This window comes from Amblyomma americanum, chromosome 11 (assembly GCF_052857255.1).
Source record: "Amblyomma americanum isolate KBUSLIRL-KWMA chromosome 11, ASM5285725v1, whole genome shotgun sequence".
NCBI lineage: Eukaryota > Metazoa > Arthropoda > Arachnida > Ixodida > Ixodidae > Amblyomma > Amblyomma americanum.
The window spans coordinates 47,977,225-48,003,320 of NC_135507.1; the positions used below are offsets into that span (position 1 = coordinate 47,977,225).

Here is a 26,096-nt window from a genome sequence, read left to right on the forward strand (position 1 = left end):
CACTCTCTACTTTATCCCTTCTTGTACGGAGCGGTTCAGGTATCTGCCGATAAGTGAAACAGATACTGCGCCATTTCCTTTCCCCAAAACCAACTTTGATTTTCATTTTCGACCCGCCGCGGTGGCTCAGTGGTTAGGGCGCTCGAATACTGATCCGGAGTTCCCGGGTTCGACCCCGACCGCGGCGGCTGCGTTTTTATGGAGGAAACACGCTAAGGCGCCCGTATGCTGAGCGATGTCAGTGCACGTTAAAGATACCCAGCTGGCCGAAATTATCCCGGAGCCCTCCACTACGGCACCTCTTTCTTCCTTTCTTCTTTCACTCCCTCCTTTCCCGTTCCCTTATGGCGCGGTTCAGGTGTCCAATGATATATGAGACAGATACTGCGCCATTTCCTTTCCCCAAAAAACAAGATTATAATTTTCATTTTCTGGAAGACCTTCACTAGGGCACCTCTTTCTCGCTTTCTTCTTTTTCTCCATCCTTTATCTCTTCCTTATGGCGTGATTCGGGTGTCCACCTACTTATGTGAGAACATAACTGCACCATTTACATTCCTCAAAACCAATTTTTAATTTCCATTTTTCTGTAGTGCATCGGGCAAGTAGACGCGTCTCGGGTGTTTGTAACGTTGAGTGCGTTCCGCACAATGTAGAAGCACCGTGCCCACCCTGCCACCCTGGAAGATGTCAGTTAATGTTCGATCGCCAGAGGTTGGTCCCCTAATGAACGCTGCGGCCTATTGCTGCAGTGCGCTTGTCTGCAATAGCGTGTTTCGGCGCTAATGCATGCAGCCCACATCACACTCACCACCGCCACCTACCTCAAAGCATGATTGTGGTGTCCACTGAACAAGGGAGCCAGTTATGCACCCTTCCTTCCCACAAATTCATCGGAACCTAGAACGCTCTCAGCGCCAACGTCAATGAGCACAATGAACGCCGACGGCCTATAGAAACAGAAAGCAGCGCTCGGTTTCGGCGGCGGCTGGTTGTCGTCGTGTGGTTCCTGAGGTGGTTTCTGCTCGGTTCAAGTTCAAACTCTCGCACATGGCGAAGGAGCTACAGGAGGGGGGGGGGGGGGGGGGAGAGTTTTCGTTTAAAAAAAATGATTCCACCCCCAAGTGGCGGCATCGAGGGACCCGCCGGTCATGAAACATTCAGTAATTTCCGTATAAATATCATTTTTCTAGCAAACCAAACCCAGCGTCCCGGCGCGCGTCCGTGTGAAAACAGGACGCATTTCAGACACTTTTCTTTTTCTTGTTTTATGCGCGCCAATAGCACGCGAGCATGATCACGTGACACTCGACCACGTAATGAGCCAGTCCGCGAAGGGAGCAGAGAGCGAGAAGACGCAGCTGTAGTTGGATGCTGGTTGTTCGTCAGCTCAGTTCCCGGAGACACAAAGCTCCGTGAGTATTGTTATTTGCTGCTTCGCAATATTTTCCCATGCATTTTGTCATATCTCTCTGAACGAGATTTTTAAGTTCGTGATGTGTTGAGGATTTTGGCAACCAGTTTTTTCTCTAATGATTTGAGATCGAAATCTGTCGTTAGGCCTGACGGCGCGCTTAACGAGAGGTGTACCAAGTATTTATCAAGCTCCTTCGCAATTTGGGTCCCGATTTTTCCTCAGTCGCGATGTATTGCCTCGGCATTAGTAAATACAGATTGATTCAGCGCGTCGGAAGTTTTTCGAATAATTTATACGGGCGATACGGGCTTGCAATTTTCCGGGCGCGTTGTAGCATGCGTTTAGGCCCGACCTCGCAAAAGCAATTGCACGAGGAAGTGGGTCAATAGTGGATGTTTTAGATGTGGGGGATGGCGTCTAATTATTGCGAAAATGCATATTGCAGTTTCATAATCTTTCCCAAGAGTCGGAATTTTTGTTCATCTTGATGGAGAATGCTTCCAGACCTGCTAAGACTGAGCGTTCGAAGTGAGCACGGATGACAGAGGCTGCTTTGGGCTTGCTTGCTTAAACGTCACATTTCTTCTGTGCGTTATCGAATTATTTTTATACCTCGCTGTCCGTCACGATGCAGTAACCGAGACATTCATCTTGCCGCTTACGTATAATGGCTTTCTGGGTCTATCAGCTGGGAGAAGTTACAAGGACGGACGCTTGTCATAAAAAAATGTCAGTGCGGACAGTTCATAAAAAAATAGTAACGCGGCAACCTAAGCTGTGCAAGTCTAATCCGAATTAGGCGAGCGTTGTGCTTAGAGTTTCGCGGTCTTCAGACCAGCGTTCGAGCGACGCGCCGGCATTTTCCGGCGTTGAGAAAAGAAAAGCCGTGAACAGCTGTTATTAAAAACACGCTGGTAGCTGGCGTTTGGCAAAAATTGCGATTTTCATTTTGGAATACGTTGCTTCATTTCGTGCCCATTTCGGACGACGAGCTCCTCCGACAACCACGAGGGAAGGTAATTGCGAGTCAGCTTACCGTTTCCTGAAATTTAAAAGGTTTTCGCCAATTTTTCTATGTGTGATCTTGGTTGTTTCATGGCTGAAAGCTTCGTTGTGCGTTGCCTAAACCCCTGGATCCAGATGCCGTTTGGCGTTGTTGCGTTCGAGTACTGCGCACGCTATATCCTCCTCGAACTTTGCTTGCCTTTGGCAGGTTGCGCCGTTCCGTTCGGAGTTTAACGCGATCGCTTTAAGGAGCTCGTTCCGGAGAAAAGTCGGCGTCGTGGGCCGTTGGCGTTGTTACACGAAACACGAGAACCACCAAATAAAAATTTCTGAGGGCACTTAATTTTGCTTGCGCGCAGATAATGCCAACGCATGGAACTTTCTAGAACGCGGGGTTTTTCCAAGACGGCAGTAGGCGTTATTATGAAAAGTTTTTCTGTTGTTTTTATTTTCTATTCGCCATTTCAATTTCTGTTTCTTTTTAGATATTTCACTTACCTGTGTTTTTCAATTTCCTTTATTTCTTATTGTTTTTATTTTTCATTCATTTTTAAGGTTTTTCAGTTTTTATTCGGTTCTTGTATGCTGACGTCATTAGTTCGATTGACAGCTATACTGTGACACGTTTCTGCGAACATCCCCGCTGTCGAGTCATGGGCCTATAAATGCTTTCGGCATAAAAAATCGCTTATACACTGGGAATGGAACCAAGGTCTCTCAGATTGCCATGTGAGTACGCGCAATCGCTTCAAGAAGGCTTGTTGGTTCGAACTGAATAGAAGGTGGACTTAGTGAATGCGTCGTGGTCTCTGACTTCGTGAAGTGTCTTTGTGTACTGATGCGCTCATGAATAATTATGAGTGTGCAAATTTTGAAATGTGACCCCATAAAAATCGCGTTCTGCTTTATAATGCATTTTAATCTACTGTCGTGATCTGTTTGAACGCAGCGCTATCTATGATATAGAGATGAAGAGTAATGCGAATAGCTTGCACTGAGGCATGATAGGTTGTATAATGACCGTGTTCGGTTTGGGTTGATATAGTTCGGTGTTCCAAAGCGATTCAGGCTATGAGAGGCGCCGTAGTACAGGGCTTCGGTAATTTCGCCGATCTGGAGTTAATAACGTGGACTGACATCGCATAGGGGTTGTGGATTTCAATTTAGGGAACCAGCAAACGAAATCATTGGACGTCCACTGGTCCGAACGCTCGGTCCGGTGATAACATGACGGTTCCGCCCCTGCGCGCGGCATCGTGGGTACAACACATTGCGACCTCTTCGGGCTTTGCAGACGGGCAGGCAGCGGTGGCCGGCCCTGCGTGCGTCCTGTTTTGTGCGGGTGCCAACCATTGCGATGTCGTGGTGCCCGCACTGTCCGAGCACCTGTGATGTAGATCGCGCCCGTGTGCTCTTGTGTTCAACGAATGCGACGCCAGAGAGGCCGCAGACCTCCATTACATCATTTGTCTTTGACTGCAAACTTCCTCCCTTCCCTGACGGCGTGGTTGAGGTGTCCACTGATATGTGAGGCAGTTACCGCGTCTTTCCTTTCCTCTAAAATCGCAACGGAGACGCTCAACGGCCAATTCAGGCAGCAGCGTCTCCGCAACTTTTTGGCGACCTCTTTCGGCGGCGGATGGGCTTTCTTCAGAGGCCTGCTGGGGACTCCAGGCCATTTCTTTCATGGGCACGGCGTTGCGCCGAACGGGCGAAGGCGTTCCGTGGACACCCTGGCAGCTCTGCAACACACTGTCGGTCTCCGCTCTTAAAGGCGAAGCTTAAGCGTCCTCCAATTTATATGTGCCACCTTGTTAAATTTGTTTGGCCAATGCTTTTATTTTGTATATGCTACGTTAACATAATTCGTCTACCTCGTTAAAACAGAAGAGTTCGGTCCTCTGTCGCTGGCGTTCTTTCGCTCGAAGACGGCTCTCCTGCCGAGTTACCCGCTACTCCGTTACGCGGTCACGTGGTCACCGACTGCATGCACCCCGAGCCTTGCTGTTCGTGCAGCTTTGTCGACAGACGCTGCAACGCGCTTGAAACGCCTCTTGGACGCTGTACGTAGTTGCAAGCTGCGTGCAGCGCTCGTGGATCCTGGGCGTGTTTCATGTGAGGCGAAAAGGAATATCTGCACAGCAACGCCCTCGCGTACTTGAGTTATCGGTGCGCTGTTCAGAGCCACATCTCTTGGTGGAAATGAGGAGGAGCCGTCGAACTAGACACGTGTAAATGCGCAGTCTGCTCCATCCCGTCATAATTGGCAGGAAGGATGAACACCGAAACGATTAGCCTCGCAGTGCATTTCAGTGATTGGCTGGATATCTATATGTTATGGCTGGTGGAACAAGAATCTTTAGTATAGAGCGACGGCCGACTGTCAGATCCCTGATGCGTAGCGTTCCAGTAGTACCCAGCCGTTTTGGATCTTAGTGTGTGACTTAGCTGTTTATGTATACACGTTGTTAGGGAAGGAATTAAACGCCCCAGCCAACGCCTTGGTTGCGTTGTACCTCTATCCAAACTATCCGGAACGCAACGTCGCAGGTAGTGCCTAAATAATATTCTTTTCAAATCAAAATCAGCTAAGGCACACACGGAAAGCCATATTTCGGTCGGGCCTTATAGCGAACCAGTTGGACACCCAGGTAGCGCTCTTGAGTCCTGAATCTCACCATTTGAAGCACGATGCCACGTGAGTAAGCTTCGTTGCTGTTGTCTCTGCACTGTGCCCTGTCTCACTGCATCGAACGGAATATCTTGCCTTTTGAGGTGCAAGTTGTCTTGGTTTGGTTTGATTTATGGGGTTTAATGGCCCAAAGCGACTCCGGCTATTAGGAACGCTGTAGTGAAGGGCTCCGTAAATTTCGACCACCTGGGGTTCTTTAACGTGCAATGACATCGCACAGTACACGGGCCTCTAGAGTTTCGCCTCCATGAAAATTCGACCACCGTGGCTGGGATCGAACCCACGTCATTCGCGAAATTAGCCGAGTGCCATAACCAAAGTGCCACCTCAGCGGCTGAGATGCAGGTTGTGTTATCCCTTGAAGGAAAAAAAAACGCGTGTTCTGAACGTCAGCGCTCGGGTACGGGTGCCATGCAGTTGCCTCCCCATATATGCTCCTTTTGTCCTGCTTGCATTTTAAGAGTGACGATCATGTCTTTGTTCGTCGCCGCAGGGCTTCTGCTGCGCCCCATTGCCGCTATTCGAGTCATCGAGGCGAGCACATAGACCTAAGCCGTCTCGCCATTGACGGGTCTTGTCTTCAACACCACCGCAACGAGTGGGCATCGCTGCAGATCAGCGGCTCGTTGTAGAGCCAGATGGACAAAAGCAGCGGCGGTCAAGCACCTCCGCCCCTCGGTCGCGCTCGCGGCCGTTCGCGCGGCAGGGCACGGGCCGTGGTCGTATTGCCCGGAGCACAGGCGGCATCTACGGTGCCTCAATTTCCTGCTGCCATGGCGCCGCCAGCGGCTTTGCCAAGGACGCCTGGTGTTTTGAGGCCTGCGACGGTGTCCTTGCCGTCGATGCCCGCCGTCGACAGCGTGGCGGGCCTGTCGATCTCCATCGACAACATGGCCATCGGCGACGGGGCGCACCTCCAGCAGATGGCGGCGATGGCCCCTTCAGCTGCGGTGCCGCAGGTGAGTTGTCTCTTGTTTACAGCGACAGCTCTTGAAGGGCCGTTGGCTATGTTTTAGGCCTAGGTTTATGGGGTTTAAATTCCCAGAGCAACTGAGGCTATGAGCGCAGTGAAGGGCTCCGGAAAGTTTGACCACCTCGTGTTCTTTAACGTGCACTAACATCGGACAGTACACAGGCCTCTAGAATTTCGCCTCCATGGAAATTCGACCACGCCGGACGGGATCCAACCCGCGTCTTTCGGGTCGGCAGCCGAGCTCCATAACCACTGAGCCACCGCGGCGGCACCCTTGGGTTTTGCGTCGTAGTAGTAGTAATTCGCTACTGCAAAATGGCTGCCACGCAAACCGTCCGAAGAGTTGCTACCGTAGACAGAGGAGGGTGAACGCGGAATGTGCAAAGTATGGAGAGAGCGGAAGAATATGCAATCGGAGTCATTTCATTTTTATAACAACAGCTGTTAAAGGTCCGTTACTTGGGATTCGCGTCGTAGTGATACTCCAGAACTTAAAAGCGTTGCTCTGTAACTATACGCATATGCATGTCGCTCTCAAATTCTTTAAATCTATATAATGAAATGAAGATAACCCCTCAGGTGGCCCTCAATCTGGCATTTCACAGTGGTGACACTGAAGACAACTTGCCGAAGTTCGCCCGTATGCATTAAACGTCTTAGCGCATTATTCTAACGACGAGAAGCTGCTTCAACTGGAAACGGAGATTTTCTACGCTAAGATGGGGGCAGGTTGAGCTCAGGTGTCGCCTTTGCCGTTAGTTTTCGCGGGCAAAATGAGGAGACTTCGATACTGTTCATAGCATCACCTCATTACCTGCGGTCCCAGCATGGCCAGAAATCTACCTACCTGTGACCGTGCAGGGGGTACGCAGGGTCTCACTGAGGTAGCCGTATAGGTCCGCCGGGATTGTGAGCTTTTGAAGGCAACGGATAGCATATCCACGTTTCCCGTGTATATTGTGTATACTGATGCTGGGGTAACTGAGTGAAGGAGCTGATGGTGTGCACAGCTGGAATAGTTTCCAGGGTGGAAGCAATAGGAGATTGACCGCATGGGCGGGAGGTGTATGTGTGAGACGAGAGCGTGTGGGGCTGTACACATCACGTACGTTGCAGCGCCCAGTCCTTGTGAATATGAGACCACCGCGTCAATGTACGCCACCGTCCGGTTGCGGCACGGAGTTGTGTGATGTGTCGCGTGTACAAGCCGCCTGTCTTCATCTAGCCTTGATGTCATGCAATTGGGGAGGGGGCAAAGACTAGGTTAGATGAGACGGGGGTATTGATAACGTGTACAGGGAGATCGAATGGGGAAAGGCTGAAATGATGAAGTAACCAGGGGTCCCTTGGAAGGCGCCGGATAATCATGCAATCTGCCGGTGACGGTGAACACCGGGAAGGCAGGTAAGAGGCAGGAAGAGACCGGTGTCATGTAGTCTGATATAGACTGGGGAAGTAGAGAGAAGCTTCGTGTAAATTGTTTAGGCAGAAGCGAGCAATGTGAGTTGTTGCTGGGTAAGAAAGATCTAATTCACTGATAGCATGAAGATAGCTAAAGTCATAGTTATACACAAAGGAGGCCGACGTGATTACATAAACAATTGCCGCCCTATCTTAGTCTTGCCTGTGTCCTCAAAAATTATAGATCGTCTGCTGAAAATGCGGGAGACAAGACAATTGACGTTTGACGACCTTGAGAATGTGCGCGACCATTGATTTCATGCTGGTTATGCCTTGCGTTATGCAGGCGATTTGTTGTTCGCATGATGCCAAACACTCCTTAAAGGCGGCACATTGCTGTTCAAGGCAAGTACTTGATGAAGGGTGGTTGGATGAAGTTAGCTTGTGTGGTACAAGGCCAGGGAGATGGGCAGGATGGTGCCTGGCTGAGGATAATACCTGGCTGAGCAGATGTTGACTTGGGCAGCCCGCACTAGAACAAGGTGAGCTTTCCAATCAATGAATGTGGGATTGGATGGTGAGACCTCAGCTGCTGTCCGCTTGTTTCGCGGAGCAGGTGTCGGATGTGATCGGGAAGGGGGTTGCGTTGAGGTAATTTGCACTGTAAATCGTTGTAGTGTGGCCTAAGTTGCCGTATGAGGCAGGACGAGTGTCGGTGCCCCTTCCGATCTGTGTCCAGGGTCGGATGGGGCAGGCGATCACTTGAGGTGTGGTCCGACCAGACTGCTATGGAGGGGGTTAAAATGAGTTTGTGGGTTTTTGCGCGTCAGAATAGGTGTCACTTGCAAGGATACGGTCCAGCGTTCAGCGAAGACGAATTCGGTGACAATAGGCCGCCTATATACTAACTCGGTCTCTTCGCTGTCGCCCAAAGCACCTTGTATTGCAAGGGCGTGGTCCCCTCCGCAGTGGTAGCACCACAGGGTGCAGGGATGCGGCTGTTGTTCATGACGGGTGGCTGCAGAAGTGCAGCAGCGCTAGAAAGTTGTTCTGAGGTTTTTATTACGCGATGCCCACACTATAGGCACTTATCGTGTTTTAGAGCCTTTGTTCGATGTGGTTGGCAGCCATATTGCTCCGACCTATTTACGGCAGTCAAAAAGAGCAGGAGTTTTTACATCAGCGCGTATCTGATGTAACAGTTGTACGGGTTGTTGCAGTATTCAATATCACCTCGTTGATCACCTCAAGAAGAGTATGAGTTAAGGCATAAGCCTATCTTCTCTCATGAGTGCCGTGGACGGAAGTTGTGGACGGAAATTTTTAGGACGAACTCTCAGGTCGGATCGAACCCGGGAACTTCGGCTCAATAATCACGCGTCCTAACCGCTCAGCCAACGCGGCAGGTGAAAAATGGAGGGAAAAAACATAGGACAGAAAAGGCTTTCGTGATTGCGCTCTTAAGCAGACTTAGTGCCTTCGTGAAATTTTAAGTATATGCGTAGATTGAGCTGCGGCTTTGTGTGCAAAGCTCTCTCTCTCCCTCTCTTCATGTCTGCTTGCAGCAGTTACAGTTCGCACCGGCCGTCACACGTGGCGACAGTGGCGACGGCGGCCGCCCAGGGCCCCGGCGTCGCCGCGACGAGTTCGCCGTCATCGAGACGCGGCCTGCGCACATCAACAACAAGAAAGGCATTTCGGGCAGCCCCATCAAGGTTGTGGCCAACTACTTCCGGCTCATCTCCATGCCCCAGTGCTGCATACACCAGTACCACGTGGAGTTCACGCCGACGGTTGAGTCTAGTCGCATGAGGCGCGCCCTGCTCGCGGACTACATGCACATCTTCGACAAGTGCCTCGTGTTCGACGGCATGTCTGACTTGAAGTCGCCCAAGCGACTGAACCAGGACATCACCGAGGTGTTCGCGCAGCGGCGCACCGACGGCATCATCATCTGCGTCCGCTTCAAGTGGGTCCAGGAACTGGCCCCGTTCAACCCGGAGCTGCTGCGCCTGTTCAACACGCAGATGCGCCGCAACCTGGAGCGCCTGGACTTTGTGCAGATCAACCGGTACTTCTTCGACAAGCGCGCCGTGGCGAGCATTCCGCAGCACGCGCTCGAGCTGTGGCAGGGGCTTCTCACGGCCATTGGTCAGCACGATGCGGGCGTCCTGTTGGTGACGGACACGCTGCACAAGGTGCTGCGTCGCGACAGCGTCTTTGACCTCATGTCTCAGATCCGGCACGTCCCGAACTACAAGGACGAGTGCGTGAAACGGGTGGCCGGCTGCATTGTCATGACGCCCTACAACAACAAGACATACAGGGTGGACGACATTGACTGGGAGCAGAACCCGGCCTGCACCTTTGTAACCAAGGAGGGGTCCAAGACCTACGCTGACTACTACAGGGTATGTGTTGCTACTAGTGGCATGTTATAGGTTCTGTTCAAAGTGGTGAATTAACGTGTGGCGTCGTCACCATCACATGACAAACTTCTTCCATTATATTATGCCAAGAGGGTCCATTCCGAAGTGGTACCCGAATTTTTCCAAGTTTCTCTCTCTATCTGGCTCAGCCGCCTTTCACTGAATCGCGTTTTCCTTCCATTGATGTCATCTTTCTGTGACAAACCACTAGCTATCTGGCATACAGCCCATTTATTTTCTCAAAAATTTATCCATGTGTTGCAAAGCCCAGTGTATGTGAGAGTGCGTATGCTTAGCAGTAAAGCTGCAAGTACGACCGACCCCATCTGACTTTGGGCGATGCCATGTGCAGGAGCAGTACGAGAGGCGCATCCGTGACATGCGCCAGCCGCTGCTGGTGGTCCGTCCTAAGGAAAAGGACCTGCGCGCCGGCCGCACGCAGAACATCTACCTGGTGCCGGAGCTGTGTGTCCTGACGGGACTCACTGACGAGGTGGGCAGTCGGTTTGAATGTAGTGATGTTTGACCTTTTCTACGGCGGCCGCTGTTTATAATGGGTACTGTGTTCGCGACTTGGCCGTAGACGTCCGCACAACCAGGGGCGTTTAAGAAGGAGGCGGGGAGAGATCAGGCCACCCTAGCTCCACCGCTTCGCCAGTACTCTCGCCCATAACGCGTCGTCAGCGTGCTGCAGCCATCAGGGTCGGAGTCACGTGAGCAACAGCTCATTCCAGGCCGTGTCCTTTCGTGCAGCTGCATTTGAGTAGCTAGGGTTTATGCACCTCTGCTTTCCCACATTTAGAGAATTTAGGCGAAAATTCTCTCATTTTTATTCGCGCACTACCACATAAACTCGTTATTCTATTATATGCATAGAGGCTATGCAAGCGCAGCTTCCAGGGCGTTTGAATCTGCTCTACATTTCCCCACTAGGCGCCGGCAGATTTCTGCGCTAGGCCTCGGCCGTATTGGTTGAACAGGCGAAGCCCGTATTAAGTTTCCTCGATTGCGTTTCGACAGAAGCAACAGTGTCCCTATCGGACATCGCTATAGAGGCGCCTCAAATGGTCTGGCTGTCTCTAAGCATGCAAAGGGCGACATTTTATAGAGTACCTTTCCGGTGTAAACTATTACGAGCACTTCGCAGGCGTTATCTTCGGCGGTGGTAAGCATTCGGAGCTTCGCTCCATTTCCTCCCACCCAGCGGGCAAAGGAGAGGTGTTTTGTTAGGTCACACAAGTGCTCGCTCTCCGAGCGTGTCAGCAGCTTCAAGCGTGCTTCGCTGTATCCGTATCGGCGTATTTCCCGTGAAGCTTGCTTTCTTACGATGCGCGCCGTACTCGTAAGTGTGCTACAAGATATGCCTTCAGCCTTTTCCGTGATTAGTACGCGGTAACAGAAACGTCCGCGATAAGCCGCTACGCCATAAGCGGGTATCAAGATATTAGGCTGAATGGACGCGGAGGCGGGGGATTTCATGCTGCTACTTCCTAAGCGCATATAATGCTCATGCGAGTACTCCTGGAGCTGGCTTGACGTGGTTTTACTGCATTACAAAACTGGTACTGCAATGCTTAGGACTTAGTATGTACTAAATACCTGAATATAATAGTGAAAGATTGGAAAGCAGAAATAGGGAGTTGTGCTTCTTCTACATAAGGTTTTTGTTCGAATTAATTTGAAGGCGCTACAAACGTTTTCCAGCAACTGACTTGGGGAAGGGAAGTCTTCAGCATCATTTACCGTTCCTTGTAGAACCATACAGCGCGCCAAGTTTAAGCCACGCCCACATGAATGTATGCACTTGGTGGGAACTTGAAGATTGCGGACCCCGAGCTGTGTCGTGGTCGCTAAGGGCACATGTGCTCCTACAAAGTCTAGTCTGCGCCATTTTTAAAACTGGTTTAGCGTATAATGGGTATACGGGCCTTCTGGGACCCGACCGAAAATCTTTGGCGGACTCTGAACCGTTGGAGCTACCCAGATAAGTGCCGCTGTCCGCCACCACCGTGGCTGAATGGTTATGGTGCTCGCCTTCTGACCTGAACGACACGGGCTCGATCCCTGCTGCAGTGGTCGCATTTCGATGGAGGTGAATTTGCGGAGGGCCGCGTACCGTGCATTGTCAGTGCAGGTTAAAGAAGTCCAATTGGTTGAAATTATCCGAAGACCCTCCACTGCGGCGTCCCTACATCACCTGAGTTGCTTTGGGGCGGCCATAGACCCCAAACCACAGTTGCCGTCTAACGGGCCCTTAATTCCCTCGCAGATGCGGGCCAATGTGTCCGTGATGCGGGACCTGGCTCAGCACATGCGCGTGGAGCCTTCCAAACGGGTGCGGAACCTGCTCGAGTTCATGGACCGCATCAACAACAACGAGGCTATCCGCAACGACATGGACAGCTGGGGTCTCCGGTTCGACGACTCGCTCGTCAGAATCGACGCCCGCGTGCTGCCGCCCGAGAAGGTGATGCAGGGCAGCAACGCGTACCGCTACAGTGCGGCCACGGCCGACTTCTCGCGCGAGACGCGCGACCGGCCGCTGCACGTGGCCGTCGCCGTCGAGTCGTGGATCGTCCTCTGCCACCGGCGCGAGGAGACCAACGTGACGGAATTCGTGCGCACCCTGATGTCCGTGTGCCCGCCCATGGGCGTCAAGATCGGGCAACCGCGCCTGGTGCTGCTGGATGACGACCGGCCCTCAGGCTTCGTGGAAGCCCTGCGCCAGCTTGGTAGAGGCGGCAATATTCAGCTGGCTTTGATCGTGCTTCCCAACAACCGCAAGGACCGCTACGACCTCATCAAGAAGGAGGCCTGCGTCGACCTCGGCCTCCACACACAGGTGGGCCGAGGCTTTTGTTCTTTGTCGCCCGAAGCGGGTAGCGAGATCCGGTAAAAACTCTGGATTTACTTTTCAAGACTTCTCCAGAGCCTGGTTTTGCGATACTGTAAGATGACCATTGTACAGCGGGCCTGCAGCTTCGTCAAGTGGTCTACATGGCAGCTTTTTCTGCATACCTTTAGCATTTGTATTTGATGCAAACAAGCATTATTATTATCTTTATTATGAAGCGCTGAGTTCAGCTTCCTTGAAACACAATTGGAATCAGTTGTAATGAGTGTTCCTTTTGCCGTTTTACTGCAAAAATAGGGAAATTGTGTGGTAAAGTGTTATGTGGTGTGCTTTTCAGGACTCAAATAATTTTGAATTACCTCATTTCAGTTGTTATTCGGTTGGTTCATTAGTATAATTGGAGGCTCCAGTTGGCCATAACTGGCCAGAACACTGTGCGCAAAGAGAATAATCGCGTCATTTGACATGCTGAGCACCGAGCAAGTCTCTGGCCAGGCGCATCCATGACTTGTTCGTCGTGCTGTAATGTATATTACTGTCAAGATTAGCTGTTGCCTCTTTTCCCTGCGCTGTGAACGCTTACGTCAAGAGCGATGTGGGGGCTGTCTAGGTGTGAAAGTTTGTCGACGTGTATGTCAGTGTTAACATAGCAAGGAGCTGTTGGGTAAGATGATGCAAGTAGACTGAGGAAAGCAAAGTCATTTCTAACGCAGTACAGTGCATAATGGTGACGATGTTTATAATTGTTTTTGGTACACTTTCCAGGTGATCCTCGCCCGCACCATCGGCAACCGCAAGACCATTCGCTCTGTGGCCACCAAGGTGGCAGTGCAGCTGAACTGCAAGCTGGGCGGCGAGGCCTGGTGCCTGGAGATCCCTCTGGCCAGCACCATGGTGATCGGCTACGACACCTACCGCGACTCGAGCTCACCCCATGGCTCGGCGGGCGCCTTCGTGGCCAGCATAAACAAGAGCCTGACGCGGTGGTACTCGCGCGTCTCCTTCCATAACACCCACCAGGAGCTGGGCCACTCGCTCGCCTCACTGCTGCGCGACGCGCTGCGCAAGTACTCGCAGTGCAACGACGGCGCCTCGCCCGACCGGATCATCTTCTTCCGCGACGGGGTGTCCGACGGACAGATCCCTCAGGTGGGCAAGGCAACTTTTTACCCAGAAAACCCGGCGTTGTGGGTGTTGTGAGCGAAAAGTCTAGAGCATGGATATGACAGCTGGTTGTGCACAGAGACCAACCTACTCTCTAAACACGAAAACGCTTGCATGGCAGTAGAAAGAGAGTAAGCTTTCCTCTAGCACAGCGCCTTTTATGAAAGCGGGTGTGCGCTTGAAGACAGCTTACTCCCCTTTTTACTCCTTTCTGTTTATAGTGTAGGAGGCAGGTGGGCAGCATACGTCACATGACATTGCGACGTCGTCATAACCTGTCCTGCGGATAGGGAGAAAACTTCCCTCCGTGGCAGTTTAAATTATTGATTGGTTACCTGAAAAGAGAAACCTCTGTGCAGAAGGCCCACCACCGGGAGAAACTGCCATCGAGGCCAGTAGCGCATCTCTTAACTGCTGCACCACTGTACCACTACGCTAGGAAAGTATGAGGACTCTCATGGTTCTATGATTGTAGCGAATGACCTTCTGCATATCCGGGAATCAACCTATTATGCTGTCACGTCATACCTTTAGGGTGGAGCTTCAGTGTCCTCTCCAATTTTAGTTCTGTGGCCATTGAACTGTTACCATTTATTGGATTTGCGAATACTAGTTCTTAATACAAGAGCGGAATTAGCCGGGCCCGTTGGATCATGACACATAAATATCAGTGTGACAGACGGTACAATAAGGAAGAGAGACAAACACGAGCGCTGACTATCAACTGAAAAAAATTTGTATTGCACTGACAAAATTTATACTCCAGAGTCACGCCCACAGCATGAAAACAAAAACATTTAAAACCAAGAACCAAGATTCTCCCGCGTTCGTAGCAATCAAGGAAACTAATCTGTTTCTTTCTTCAAAGTGATAGAAGGTGTGCTCACGCAATTCACTCCTTTTTTATGAATGACATGCGCTTCCAATAATTCGCGCGCAAGCTCTTCCTTGTATCTCTTGAGTACTTCGCTTTTGTCAAGAATGGCAGTGCACTTGCAGGTGGCAACGTGTTCAGGCAGGTTCTTCCTCGTACTGTCTTTGATATCTCTGCTTTGTCTTCGCAGCCTGTCATTTAAACAACGTCATGTCTGTCCTATGTAGGATGATCTACAGGACAAAGGCACATCGTAGACCACTTCCTTTTTTTACATTCAGTGAAAGGCCTTTTGTGTTTCCTTTCGCACTGTTTTGGGGACTTCTCTTTTCGATTGCGGATTTTGCGAAGTTTGTCGAGTTTGTCAAGGTGCAGTAAAAAGCACCCTTACGTAGGACTGCCCCAAAGCTCTCTTCAAAGGATGACTCACGCCGTGCACTTGTGGGATCACAACAGTTCTTTCACGTTCCTCTTGTTCCTGTGTCGTCGTGGCTGTCTGGTAGAAATCTTTCAAAATTTTCTAGCCAACACTGCAAACAATAGCGTCCGGGAATCCGGCGATGCGCAACCTTTGTAGTTGGATCTTGAAGCTTTCTTCACTACGATGCAGACATGACCTATTGAGGGTGCTTTTCAAGGCGCTTGTTGATACTGCTCTCTTTACTAGTTTCGGGTGAGCGGAACTGTGAGGCGTGAATCCTTTCTTTGAGCGCGGGGTGTAGCACCAACACATGTGCTCTGGGTGCACGAACGCGTGCAAATCCAGAAGCAGGTGTTGCACAGGTTGTCTTGGGGTAATTCCTTCGTCAGAGTGAAATAATTAAGAGTGCCTTCGAATATCCTGAAACGTTCTGTTACACCACTATGGGGTCCAAAGACAGAAACCTTGTAGGCGATCAGAAAATCGTCAACATAACGGAACACGTTGAGGGAGCTGCTGGTTTCGAGGGTTGTTTTCAGTTTTCTGTCGCAGCGCCCAAGTAGAAGATCGCTGAGAAGCGGCGCCACGCATAATCCTATATACATACTCCTTTTTTGCTGGATGTGAAGTCCATTAAGTCCATTTTTAAAGGTCATGAAGGTTGATCGCAGATAAAACCCCGGCACTAAAGGAAACTCGCACAAGTAATGTCACAGGGAGTTTGAAACCTAACGGTTTCCATTGTTTTGATGCTTTCCTTTACCGCCGCGAACAACAACAGGTGCGGAAGAGAGTAGTAGAAGATTTTTAAGTCGCCCGAGAAAATTTTTGCGCTTTGCGGGCACTGTTATTCGAGCTACACCCTCAGGTTCCTCCCTCATTTTTTTTACCAGAAAGCTTCATATGCTCATTGCCAGGAAAGAGGGTTTTATAAATAAATAGTAACAAGAACTTTGGTAAGAACCCTCAATAGGTCATGTCTGCGTCATATCGAACAAAGCTTTAAGATCCAACTGGAAAGATTGCGCATCGCCGGATTCCCAGACGCTGGTCTTTGTAGTGTTGGCTACAAAATTTTGAAAGATTTCCACCGGACAGCCACGACGACACAGGAACAAGATTAACGAGAAAAACTATAGCGATCCCACAAGTGCAAGACGTGAGTCATCCTTTGAAATAGCGCGGGAGAATCTTGCTGCTTGGTTTAAAGTTTTTATATTTTTATGTTGTGGGCATGACCCCTGGGTAAATCAATTGCGTGAGTGCAATAAAATTTTCTTCCATTATTTAGTCAGCGAAAGTTTTTGTGTCTCTTCCTTATTTCCCCGTCCGTGGCGCTGTTATTTGTGTACTTCTTTCAAGTTCAAATTTCGTCATCCTGCAGGGACCATTTGAGCTGTTCAGTATTGTGTAAATAAAATCAGATAATGTAGGTGCAGATAATGCCGTGCAGGTGCGTAGTGCAGGCATTTTGCGCTGCAACGGAAGTGGTGGCGAACATCCGAAATATCGGGAACACTTTAGTAGAGCATCCCTCATAGCCTAATTCGCTTAGAGACGTTAAACCCACGTTAATAATTAACCATAAACATCCAAATACTATCGAATCATGTTTACAAGTATGCTGCTTAGCTAAATTGTAATCGCTTGCTACATAACTATTGTGGTTATTCAGATAGTCTCAATAAGAGACACGTAGCTCGCTGATGCTAATGCCATCCCCTAAAAAAATTCCAATAAAGTTTCTGTTGACTTTCGGCAGAAATACATCGAAACTCTAGTCCTGTCAGCAGGAGTTATTGGTAGGGGATGTCAGTTCTTAGAGATTTTTTTTCATTTAGGAGTCGAGAGGCACACCCACCTTCTCATCGCGGCGATTGGAAAAATCGAATTTCGTAGACGTTTTTATGGCCTGGTATACGGCATCGCGTGGCCTCGAAAACTGGTTGGTTTGGATGGTGCAGGCGTTGCATCATCTTGTCTCACGCGGGACACTGAAGGTCGCAGCAAGAATTTGTCTCAACATCTTTCTGACCTGTTTTGAAGCCTTCGTCCCCACTCGCAACAGATACGTGGGCGCGAAGAATCGATGCATCTCGGCAAGTATTTTTCGGCTGTTAAAACGTCCTGGCTGGTGAGACAGAAATAACTTACTCAATTTGGCCCCTCCAAACTGCGAGCTCTTGATAAATGTCTGCTGTTGCGTGTTTCGTAGCTGGGAAGACAAAAAAATTTACAGCGATCAGTTCGATTTGTGAAGAGGAAATATGAAAGCCTTCTTCTTTACCTCACCAGTCTATTCGTTTTCCTTTTTATTTTTAAGTATGATTCTATTGCAATTCTGAGTCCATTGTCTTCCTTCGCCCAGTTAACTTCAGTTGTTTTCTATGCAACTATGCAAAAGGTGCGAGGTTGCGGCGACTCCTCTTACCACTGCCGGCGAAGTGGGGGACAGGTTATACGATATGTCTCCACACTGGACGGTAGCCGTTTGAAACACAGTCACCGGTGGGCCTTTGAGTACCAGGTGGCTATTGCTGAGCTCTGCGAGAAGGAATAGATCAAGAAAGCCACAATTTCTCACACATTGTTCTTTGGGAGGCTATTGCCACAGTAACAATCCATCCAGTGGCACCATACCGCGGCCGAACTGTTTTAGCTGGGACTTGTCATGCCTTGCGCATTCGAGGGGCTAGATGATTGTCATATCTTCGCTCGAGCGCCCTGCTGTCTTTCTCACCCAGCACGTCTAGTCAAACCGGGTCTGTGTGCTTCGACCGTTTATCGGTGACATATTTGGTGGAGTCGCTGGGTGGTGTCCCATGTACTCTGACTACGAGGGCACTCTTGACGCCTGTTCTCCACGCGTGAACTCAACACCCGTTCACAAGGCGAGCCGCCGTCTCCGAGGCATACAAATGCAGTTCGACCAAATGACAGAGCCTGTAAAGGTCATGACATCCCAAGCGGCTAGCCAGACGACACAGCATTCCAGGAATGCCCACCTTTCGTCCTTCACACACCTCGGTCGCCGCCACCGTTCCACGGAGACGGGTTCTAGGACGTCGAAGACTGGTTGGCCAGCTTTTACCGAGTGGCGGGTTTCAATGAGCGGGACGGCGAGCGCAAATTGCGCAACGTCCACTTTGTGCTGCGGGAGTCGGCCAAAACGTGGTTTGAGAACCACGAAGCTTCCTTTGCCACCTTGGAGGCTTTTCGTCGAGAGCTGCTAGCGAAAATTACCAGCAGCGAAAGAACAGAGAAAGCTGAAATCGCCCTGCACTCGAGATCACAGCCGCCGAACGAGAGTGTCGCGATGTTCATAGAGGACATGACGCGCTCTCTGCAGGAACGGCGTGCCCACTACGGACGTCAGGCTACTGTAGCAGCCGCTTCCCAGTACACGCACCGTCGCTGCCCGCCGAGTAGCTTCGTGGGCGAGCAACTTCTGAAACTTCGCTTTGAAGCTCCACAGGTCAGCGTCGCTGCCGTAACGGACATGGTCCGAGAAGAAATCCAACGAGTTGTGCAGCCACCCCCCGCTCCACACCCGGCGCCCTCCGATATGACGTACAGCGACGCGCTACGAAGTCCCGGGCCAGCGATGCGAACCTTATCCCCCGTCGCTCCTATGCCACCTCTGCGCAGTACCCAGTCGCAACAGTACCCTCTGTGCCGCAGGAGTCCAGGCCCCCCATGAGCAAAGCGCACGTGTGGCGTACGCCAAACAATCGGCCGCTCTGTATCCACTGCGGGGAACCCGGCCACATCATCCGCCACTGCCCCTACCGTAGAATGGGTTTAAGGGGGTTTTCACCTGACACACCTCGACCGCGCTACGTTGAACGACCAAGGGATATCGAGCAGTCCCTGGCTGATAACTTGCAGTCCTCGACCTCGCAGCGACGGCAGTCCCGATCGCCATCCCCAAGGCGGTTCTCTTCGCCCTGCCGCCTGTCGTCCTCTGGCCAGTTCAGAGGTACCTGCCCATGACGGGAGAACTGAAGACGGCGTCCTCCGGGCGTAAGGCCACTGCGACTGGACCGAGCAAAGAGCCTCCACCCCACGATTCACCGCGACCCTCCGACCGCCGACGACCTCGACGACGCGCTGCGACCGACTGGTTTCCGCCAAAATTCCGGTACCCGCCGACAAGCACGACGTTACCGCACTCGAGGATAACGGCGCTGATTTTTCTGTAATGAGCAGACGGTTGGCTACGGCCCTGAGGAAGGTTCTTACCCCTTGGTCTGGGCCGTAGATCCGGACAGCTGGTGGCCATGTGGTAACTTCGATCGGTGTGTGCACTTCGCGAATCCAGATCCGCGGTGTTACTTTCCCTGGTTGCTTTCCTGTGTTACGCGAGTGCTCCAAGGACCTCATACTCGGTTTAGACTTCCTTCAGGAGTACGGTGCCGTTATCAACTTTCAGGAGCTATTCTTGTCGTTTTCTACCCAAGGCCCTGTCGACGACGATACCGAGCCACGCAGGGCTAAGTTATGCGTCTGTGGCGACCACGTATTCATGCCGTCAAGAGCCAGCATGCTTGTTACCGCAGAGTTCGATAAGAGCCCCAGCACTCGTGGCATCGCTGAAACCAATATCTCGCTGCTCCTGGGTCGGCAAGTCTGAATGGAAGAATGGGCGAACCGAACTTCTGGTGACCAATTTAGGATCTGAGCCTCAGTGTTTGCCCGGCAAAACAGCTGTTGCGTATTTCGAAGAACTTAGCGAATTCGCGGGAATGCACGCGTTGTCCGAAATCCCGGCATCAGTGGAGGCATCGACCACTCCCATAAAAACCGACGTAAACCACAACCTCCCGGCTAATCACGAACGCTGTCTGGAAAGCATTATCGGATCTCTCCGCGACTCTTTTGCCTCGACCTCCAAGGTTAGGCAGACTCCGCTCACAAAGCACCGCATTACAGTTGATGCAAATCAGCGACCGTTATGCCAGCCGCCTCATCAGATCTCTTCGAAGGAACGTGATGCAATTCGCCGACAATTTCAAGAAATGCTCCAAGACGACGTTATACAGCCGGCGACGAGCCCGTGGGCATCGGCTGTTGTTCTAGTAGCAAAGAAAGATGGCACCCTACGGCTCTGTGTTGATCACAGGCGTATAAACGAAGGCACCAAAAAAGTCGTTTGTCCTCTGTCAAGCATTGATGACTCCCTGGACCGGCTACGCCACGTCAAGTACTTCTCGTCGCTAGATTTACGCCACGAGAGGACAGTTGACAGGTGGAGGGTGCAGAGAGAGAAGTCCCCTTAAGGTGGATGCTTCACGTAGACACTGTGGGAGAGCTTTCGCCTTCATGGCGCTTTTAATGCTTTCGCAATAAAAAAATTGCAAAGAACACTTACGCTTCGCCGTAAGGGTGTAACGCGATATCATAGCGTTTAGGCTTTCCATTCTGAGCAATCTGACACCTTTGAAAGCATTTTTCTTTTCTTTGTTTTAAAATAAAAAAAAAATGATCTATTACACTCTCTAAATTTTCTTAATTAGCCTCGTCAAGCATTCGCTTTTCATTCTCTGGATTTTAAAATCTTTGCACACCCCTTTTTTCTCATTTTTTCATTTCTTTATTATATCAGTTATTCAATTGCTTACAATGATTTCATTAATTGGTCATCGCCTATCACACACCAGTCAATCATCAGCCAGTAGAACCAGAAATTGCTATGATGAAATTTTTTTAAGCAGCCCCGACATAACTGGCCAGTTAATTTTATGATACGCGAAACGCTGAATCGTATGACACTTCCGCGACATTCTACAAAAAACGGTTGCAATATTAAGATTTTTGTTACACAGCCTCCGATTTTTCCCGGCACGCGATGCCGAATACGACGACGGCTTTTCGAACCGAACAAGATGTATACTCAGTCGCCTAAAAACGTTTGGCACTGAGCGTATCAAAGCTGCATGAAAGCTGAGAGGTATCGTGAAGTGGAGGGCGCGGGGATAATTTGGACCACCCTTATCTAGTCTATCTTTACAAGTTGTTCTTTAAGTGTCGTTTACATTGCAGACTACGCAGGTATTTTTACATTTCGTGTCCGCTGGAGATGATGCGGCCTCCGTGTTGGAAGTGCGATTCTGCAGGAAACTGCAGTAGTGGACCACGCATAGCGTTTTACCGAAGCATTGTAGTGAATACAGAAAGGTTTTATTCCAAAGTAAACTTAAATTTTCTTCCAAGAACGGTAACTTTTTATCGCAAGGCAGGCTGAACTTCGGACTAATGGAATATGATTAGGAATCAAGAGACTGGAGCGCTGAGAATCTGCCAAGTACGTACGCACTGATTTGATTCCCGGGAGTTCCGAATAGCATGAGAAAATGTGCGGAAATGGGAAACTTTGGAGATGGGACCTGCGTGGGAGGTAGATTTTCCATGAGGATGTCATCATAGCTAGAAATTGTCATGAGTTTCCATGTCATGAGTTTCGTCATGGCTAGAAAGTATGTGACAGGCATGCACGTTTTGCTCGGGACCAGGCTCGCGGCAATACAGTGCGGTAATCGAAAGTTTTAGCTTAATGTTTTTTTTGGTGGCTTCCGCATGAGGTGACGGGGGCTGTACGATGATCTGCAACATGTAAATTCGATGTTTGAAACCTACCTGGAGCCCTAGGTAGCCCGTGGTCAGTTGGCTCCGGATCGGCTTTATTTTATTATTGCGTAAGCAACGTATGGCATTTTTTTTGCGGTTTCATGTCATTAGGAGCTTGTCATCACGATAACGTTCTAACCAATTGATTTATAAGAAAAAAAAATGTTTGCATTACATACAGCATCAAAAAATCTCGCAGGGGAAATAATGAGGTGCTTGTGAGGTAGTAATTAATTAGAGCCAGAAATGTCCCAAAAGTGTGCGGGGCCGGAGCAGAAGTGGCGCAAGAGTTTGAAACACTGGAAATAGGTGGAGCTACAGCTTAGTGCCGAATCTGAAAAACTGGAAGTGTAGACGGAGTGAACCGTGGCGCCAAATTTAAAAACGAAGCGTGGCGCCAACTTTTTAAACTTAAAATGGGCAATGATGGAACTTAATTTAGGCAAAGAGGGGCAAGGAGGCGTCAATGCTTACGCATGCCTCCAGTGCGGGTGTCGCAGTGATCTCATAAGTTTTTTATTTAACTGTGTTATAAATTGGTTTTACAATTCGTTTTCAGTCCTGCACTTTAACCTTATGTCACCTCCCCGCTTTTGAGCCACCAATCGTCCAATAACTTTTTTGTAACTTCCAATGCCCTGTGCTGTCAGCAGAAATGCACTGGCAGGTGATGCTGGTGGCGGCAGCGGGCGCGACTGAAGCGTGTCTCGGGTGTACACGGCGCAGGTGAAGGAGTGGGAGATCAATCAGATCGTGGCCTCGCTGCAAGCGCTCTTCCCGGGCGTGCAGCACAAGCTGGCTTTCGTGGTGGTGACCAAGCGCATCTCCACGCGTTTCTTCCTGCCGAGCCGTGATCGCGTGACCAACCCGCCGCCGGGCACCGTGGTCGACAGCGATGTGACGCGCCCCGAGCGGTACGACTTCTTCCTGGTGTCCCAGAGCGTGCGCCAGGGCACCGTGGCCCCGACCCTTTACAACGTCATCTACGACACGACAGGCCTGAAGCCAGACCACATGCAGCGCCTGGCGTACAAGCTGACCCACCTCTACTTCAACTGGCCGGGCACAATCCGCGTGCCGGCCCCGTGCCAGTACGCCCACAAGCTGGCCTTCCTCGCCGGCCAATCGATGCACGCGGAGCACAACCCGCGCCTCTCCTCTACCCTGTATTACCTCTAAAGTCTGGCATTCGGGGTTTCCCGAGGTGCGCTGGTATGAGGAAGGTGGGAATGGAGGTTTGCGCCCTCTGCCCCTTCTGCACACCTGCGCACATCATCTAAGGAGCACGGAAAGGGGCTAAGCAGGTGTGTGTGATCGACCTCTGCATGTTGCCATGGCAGTTCATGAACGAAGCGCCGGCGTCTAATAGAAGCAGCGAGGGGTTCAGGCTTACCACGGCTCAGTATTAAGGGTTGCTTTTTCAGGTGACAACTCAGTGGCGATGTGTATGGCGTGTCTAATGATTGTTTGTGGAAGGGTTCATGCCTGAGGCCTTCGCTGTTGGAGCTCCTGCGTGGCAGCAAAGGTCATTGATTCAAAGTTTATCTGTGCTAGATGGCTTATTTTTTTCCGCTTCACCTTAGGAGAGCAATCAATTCGATATGTTTTGTGCAATTTGATTCTTGATGATTGCTTCACTTTTTTTGCGTTTTCTTTGTTGATATATTTTTGTTTGTGCCCATGGGCAGTTTTTCTATAATGAACGGATAATGGTTCAAAAATTGCGGGTGCCATTCTTCCATGATTTTGTTGAACTAAATTTCAAGCACTGCCCATGCACACGGCCATCAAGTTTTCACAGCAGGCATTTTGTATATTTATTGGAAAATTTCTTGTTGTTCGAGAGCATTCATCTGTTCTTGGAGTTATGGATCTCTGTAATGAGTTTATGGTATTCCATATCAAGTCATCTATTTTTTCAGATGTCACAATTGATTGACCGATTGAGATAGCGCATTTTTTCAGACTTTAACCAGGAGAGTGGGTGAATGAATGATTTGTTTTATGATGTACATATTTTTCATTATAATTGAAAAATGTAAGCAGACTTTTAATTTCTTCATTAGCTGTCTAGACATGCCGTCATCAGACATGTAGTCAAGGTATGTTTTCTGTACCGTACTTCAGTGAAGTATGTTGACTTGGTTTTCTTTATTTAGGCAGTGAAGCACATGTCTTGATTTCGCCAATTGTGGCCAGTGGCTCATTTTGTTTGCCTGATTCTATTCAATGAATTGTAATTATGAGTTAGCATAACAAATACGTATTGTTGCGGCAAACAACATAAACAGGTTAGGAATGTCTGGATGTAATACAGGTAGAGCGGTGTTCTCTAACCTGTTGCAGCGAATAATATATTGAACCAATTGGTGTTCTTCCAATTGGTGTTGCGTGTATTGTGTGGATGCTAACGCGATTTTCTCTCATACGTGGCGCTAGAGAAGCATTCACGTTGATTTTTTTCCTTTTGTTTTCCCTGGATGAAAATTATTTTTAAGCGTCTCATGTGTTTATTGATGTGCAATTATGTTTCATCTTGACTTCATCATAAGAATTACAAAAAATGTGTGCTTTTGATGCGGCAGTTAGTCACAACAGCATCTCACTCCTGTATTTTTCTCAAAAAATATTCTGCAAAAATCAAATTTGTTTCCCTATTTTACTTTTTTCAAGATTCATCTTCGAACCTCTGTGACTTATTATGGTGACTGAAAGCCCTCTGTTTTTTCTTTCTCTGGAAATTGTGAGTAAGGCATCGTGCTTAAAATAGATCTGCTTTATGTTTTTCATTTATTTAGTTCAAAATTTTTTATGTAAAAAATTGGGGAACATTTTTGTTTCTACCAATGCCTTACTTTCTAATTTCTTGCATTTCTTTTTTCCTTCATTGTGTCCATTTTCTTGTCAGTAGTTGGTTTGCTTTCAAAAGGTATTGAAGCAGCTTTTTTGTTTGTTGTGTTGTCTTTACATATTGGTTTGCTTTGAATTTGTATTCAAAGTTTTTGTGTGTAAATGTTGCCAGTGGGTTTGCTTTCAAAAGTTGTATAAGCACCTTTTTTGTTTTCGTGTTGTCTTTACATTTTGGTTTGCTTTGAATTTGTACTGAAACTTTTTGTGCGTTAATGTTGTCATGTGGTTTGCTTTCAAAAGTTGTTGAAGCAATTTTTTTCTTTTGTCTTTGTATGTTGGTTTGCTTTAAATTTGTATTGGAACTTTTTTGCAAAATTTGTCACAATAAATTCACTGAAACTGATTTGGTCGGAGAAGTTGTGCCGTTACCATTTATTAAAAAAAGCCCTTTGAAGCCTGCGAGGTCCCTACATGAGAAGTTGGTGACAAACCCCATTTCTCTGCTTGCTGCCTTGATTGGTCTCAAAGTTGAAGGGACCATTTGGAATACTCATGTGATCAAGAGGGGTTAACTTCATGTGTGAGAGTAAATAGACAGAGGGCAGCGGAAGCTAGGCCTTCAAAACGGAAGAATGGTGTCACACTAAGCAATGTAGGGATCTGAAATTGCTTGGCTTGGAGTTTCTCTTAATGTAGCATCTGGGCATGGAATTATCCGGCATAGATCTCTGTTGTTTTACATATTTTGATTTGGATTGCGACTGCAAACATTTTTATGAAAAACAGTGCTGCTGTTTTGGCTAGAATAGTTGCGTAATTTCAGCATGGTATGCTCAGCAAAGGCCCCGAATGCTTCCAGGTTTCTACATGTCGAATGTAATGACATTTCCTCGATCTCTTAGCTTAACGTCTTAGTTTACGAGATGGGTTTCAACGCTCATACCTCAAAAGGTGTATGTCAGGAGAAGCAGGCAGATGGCAATGGAAGCTCTGCTATGCAACATAGGGATCTCAACATTTTTCTTTTGTGAGCATAAAAAATCAAAATTAGAAGCTAAGCAACGAACCTCAGTCGCATGCATTTTATGCGAACTAAAATTTTCAAATTATAAAGGACTTAAAAATGCTAATTTCTTTGGAAATAAGGGTGCTAATTGGAATTATGATATGCCGAAAGTGCAGATATGTGATTTATACAAGGTGTGCATTAAATCTTTGAAGGATGTGTTGCGTAATTTTTCGTGTTCTTTGCGATGTTTCAACAAGCTTGGCAGTTACCGAGTTTGTGTTATATCGGGTGCAGTGTGTAGCTTGGGGGGTCAGGTGTGTAGCTTCCACTTTTTAATGTGTCAAAGCATTGTGTTTAATGGGTATCAAAAGAAGTTGGGC

At 49.1% G+C, this 26,096-nt stretch overlaps 1 protein-coding gene across 1 annotated transcript; it reads left to right on the forward strand.

Annotated features, from left to right (window-relative positions):
- The first annotated feature begins 6,046 nt into the window (after positions 1-6,046).
- Positions 6,047-25,111, forward strand: LOC144109591 (piwi-like protein 1). The gene is made up of 6 exons (XM_077642410.1): positions 6,047-6,073; positions 9,054-9,899; positions 10,270-10,410; positions 12,187-12,759; positions 13,537-13,920; positions 22,584-25,111. Exons 1-6 carry the CDS (start codon positions 6,047-6,049, stop codon positions 23,034-23,036), a joined length of 2,424 nt encoding a protein of 807 aa, XP_077498536.1. The 3' UTR covers positions 23,037-25,111.
- The last annotated feature ends 985 nt before the right edge of the window (positions 25,112-26,096 follow it).